The sequence below is a fragment of the Apium graveolens genome, chromosome 11, assembly GCF_009905375.1.
Source record: "Apium graveolens cultivar Ventura chromosome 11, ASM990537v1, whole genome shotgun sequence".
NCBI lineage: Eukaryota > Viridiplantae > Streptophyta > Magnoliopsida > Apiales > Apiaceae > Apium > Apium graveolens.
This window is the reverse complement of record NC_133657.1, coordinates 202,886,049-202,889,173: the sequence shown is the minus strand read 5'-3', so window position 1 is coordinate 202,889,173 and position 3,125 is coordinate 202,886,049. Positions and strand designations below refer to the sequence as shown.

The 3,125-nt window shown below is 38.0% G+C and overlaps 1 protein-coding gene across 1 annotated transcript; it reads left to right on the top strand.

Moving 5' to 3' along the window:
* The first annotated feature begins 369 nt into the window (after window positions 1-369).
* LOC141696537 (uncharacterized) lies at window positions 370-1,158 on the top strand. The gene has a single exon (XM_074500665.1). It carries the CDS (start codon window positions 370-372, stop codon window positions 1,156-1,158), a length of 789 nt encoding a protein of 262 aa, XP_074356766.1.
* Window positions 1,159-3,125: the final 1,967 nt, after the last annotated feature.

Here is a 3,125-nt window from a genome sequence, read left to right as displayed (position 1 = left end):
CACTGAGTTTTATTTATGTGAAGGAAATTTAACAATTGTCTGGGCTGTGAATGTTGGAATTATTGGTTTTTAATTATGTGATATTTTCAAATATCTTGGTTTAATTTGTTTTAATTATCTTGGTTTAATTTAGTCTAGTTTATAAATTTAGTCTAGTTTTGTAATTAATTGGGTATATGTATAGGATCTTAGAGTAATGAATTAGTACTATAAATTATTAGGATATCAAGGTATTTACTCCTTTCTAAGTTTATATAATTAATCCCTACAGTAACCAACACAAATTTGATATGCCTTTTATTAAATAATTATAAACAGGTATGTGTTGGATTTTTAATATTTATAGTGGCTATCAGGTAGGGAAATTTGATGGATAAGACATGGATTTTGCAAGATAGGGATTCTTTAGCATTTGAAATGGGGGTGGAAAACTTCTTGATATATGCTGAAGAAAATTCTGAAGATCGTAACAAAATTCCTTGCCCTTGTGGACGATGCGCCAATTTTAAAAAATTCTCTATAAAAACAATCAGGGGCCATATCTATGACAATGGCTTTTGTCTAGATTATGTGCATTGGGTTTGGCACGGGGAGACTGCTTCTACGGGTCCTAAATCTTCAAGTGCTAGTTGTCCACCTGAAGAGCAAGCTCCAGACCCACCTCCTGAGCAAACCTCTGATGAAGCGTCAGAGCAAGATCAGGAGCATGTCGCTGCTTCGGAAACTGTTGATGTTTGTGAAACGGCATATAACTCGAGTCAATATGATAATGATTCATATCAGTTTAGGAGGTTTGTAGCCGATGCTGAGCAACCTCTATATGAGGGTAGTGACTGTACTAAGTTAGAGTCGATGTTGAAGTTGCATAACTGGAAATCTAGGTTTGGTATTACCGATAGTGCCTTCACTGACCTCCTTTCTTCTGTTGGGTCTCTACTTCCCAAAGATAATGTGTTACCTAGTAATGCATATGAAGCAAAAAAAACCCTCTCCAATTTAGGTCTAGAGTATATAAAGTTCCATTCATGTCTGAATGACTGTGTACTGTACAGGGGTGTACATGCTGATGCAACCAAGTGTCCTAAGTGTCGACTTTCTCGGTGGAAGTTGACAAAGAAAGGTGAAGAGAGGATTAATCTTCCAGCCAAAGTCATGTGATATTTTCCAATAATTCCTAGATTTAAACGTATGTTTAAATCTCCTTCCACCGCTAAACTAATGTGTTGGCATGCGCAGCAGCGGACACAAGATGGTAAAATGCGACATCCAGCCGACTCTCCATCTTGGAAAAATATAGATTATAGGTGGCCATCCTTTGGTAGTGAACCGAGAAACCTTCGCTTGGCTTTATCGGCGGATGGTGTAAACCCGCACAATAATGGCCTATCTAATAGATATAGTTGCTGGCCAGTCATATTGGTGACTTACAATCTTCCTCCCTGGTTATGTATGAAAAGAAAATTTATGATGTTGTCGATATTGGTCCCTGGCCCGCATGAGCCTGGTAATAACATCGACATCTACTTACAACCGATGATTGATGATTTAAAAAAGCTTTGGAAGGAAGGGGAACCAAATATGTATGACGCGTATAACAAATCATTTTTCACTTTAAAAGCAGTTTTAATGTGGACGATAAATGACTTCCCTGCTTACGAAAATTTATCTGGCTGCGTTAATAAGGGTTATAAGTGTTGTCCAGTTTGTGGAGATGACACCGTAGCTAAATTTTTGACTCATAGTAGGAAAATGTGCTACCAAGGGCATCGTCAATATTTGCCTCTACATCATCCTTATAGAAGGCAGAAGGCTGCTTTTAATGGACAACAAGAGTTTGGGCAGCCGCGTCGAACCCTATCCGGAGAAGAAGTGTTAGCAGAGCAAGAACAAATCAAATTTGAATTTGGGAAGAAAATGAAGAAGGCAAAGAAGGTTGAAAGTCCATGGAAGAAAAAGTCAGTATTTTTCGAGTTAGAATACTGGAAATTTCACCATGTTAGGCACTGTATTGATGTCATGCATGTCGAGAAGAATGTATGTGATAGTCTGATTGGCACATTACTAAATATGCGCCATAAGACAAAGGATAGTGCGGCAGCCCGTCGTGATATGATGGAAATGGGCGTTAGATCTGATTTGGCTCCCCAAGTAGGAGTAAAGAAAACCTATTTGCCTCCTTCTCCCTTTACTTTGTCAAAGGCAGAAAAAAGGACTTTCTTGTCATCATTAATGTCGATGAAACTTCCATACGGACATGCATCGAACATAAAAAATTGTGTTTCCATGCCTGATTTGAATATTTACGGGCTGAAATCACATGATTGCCACATTCTTCTCCAATAATTACTCCTGATTGCAATACGCTCCGTTCTTCCGAAGCATGTTAGGGTCACAATTATTAGAATGTGTTTCTTTTTTAATGCTTTGTGCAACATAGTAGTAGACGTGTCAAAACTGGATAAGCTGCAGTCAGATGTTATACTAACCTTGTGCGATCTAGAAAAGGTTTTCCATGCGTCATTTTTTAATGTAATGGTACATATAGTAGTCCACTTGGTCCAGGAACTACGCTTATGTGGACCAGTATTTTATAGGTGGATGTATGCGTTTGAACGGTTTAATAAAGTACTAAAGAGTTATGTTCGAAACCGTTATTATCCCGAAGGTTGTATGGCAGAGAGTTACCTTGGAGAAGAGTCCGTAGAATTCTGCACCGAGTTTCTTAGTCAGAATTACTCCACTACCGGTCTTCCAAAGGACCAAGATAATAAGATATCAGGTCCATTATCCGCTGTGATAATAAAATCAGTGGAAGAGAAGGAGCGAGATGAAGCACATCTACATGTCCTTCTAAACAACGCTGAAGTGTTTCCATATATTCTGTGAGTTTATGCAGTTTGTTGTTTTCAATTCCTCATTATCCAATAATTAGTCTTGTAATGTGTCTTTAATATATCATTCCATATGCATTTTTCAGAATGCATAAGGAATATCTTGAAGAAATTCACCGAGGGAAAAGGAAAAGCTTACATTGGCTCATGAGAGAGCACAATCGGCTCTTTGCTGATTGGTTTCAAAACAAAGTCAGTGTTGTATTAGGTTCTTTGATCTGTAGTGTAATGACG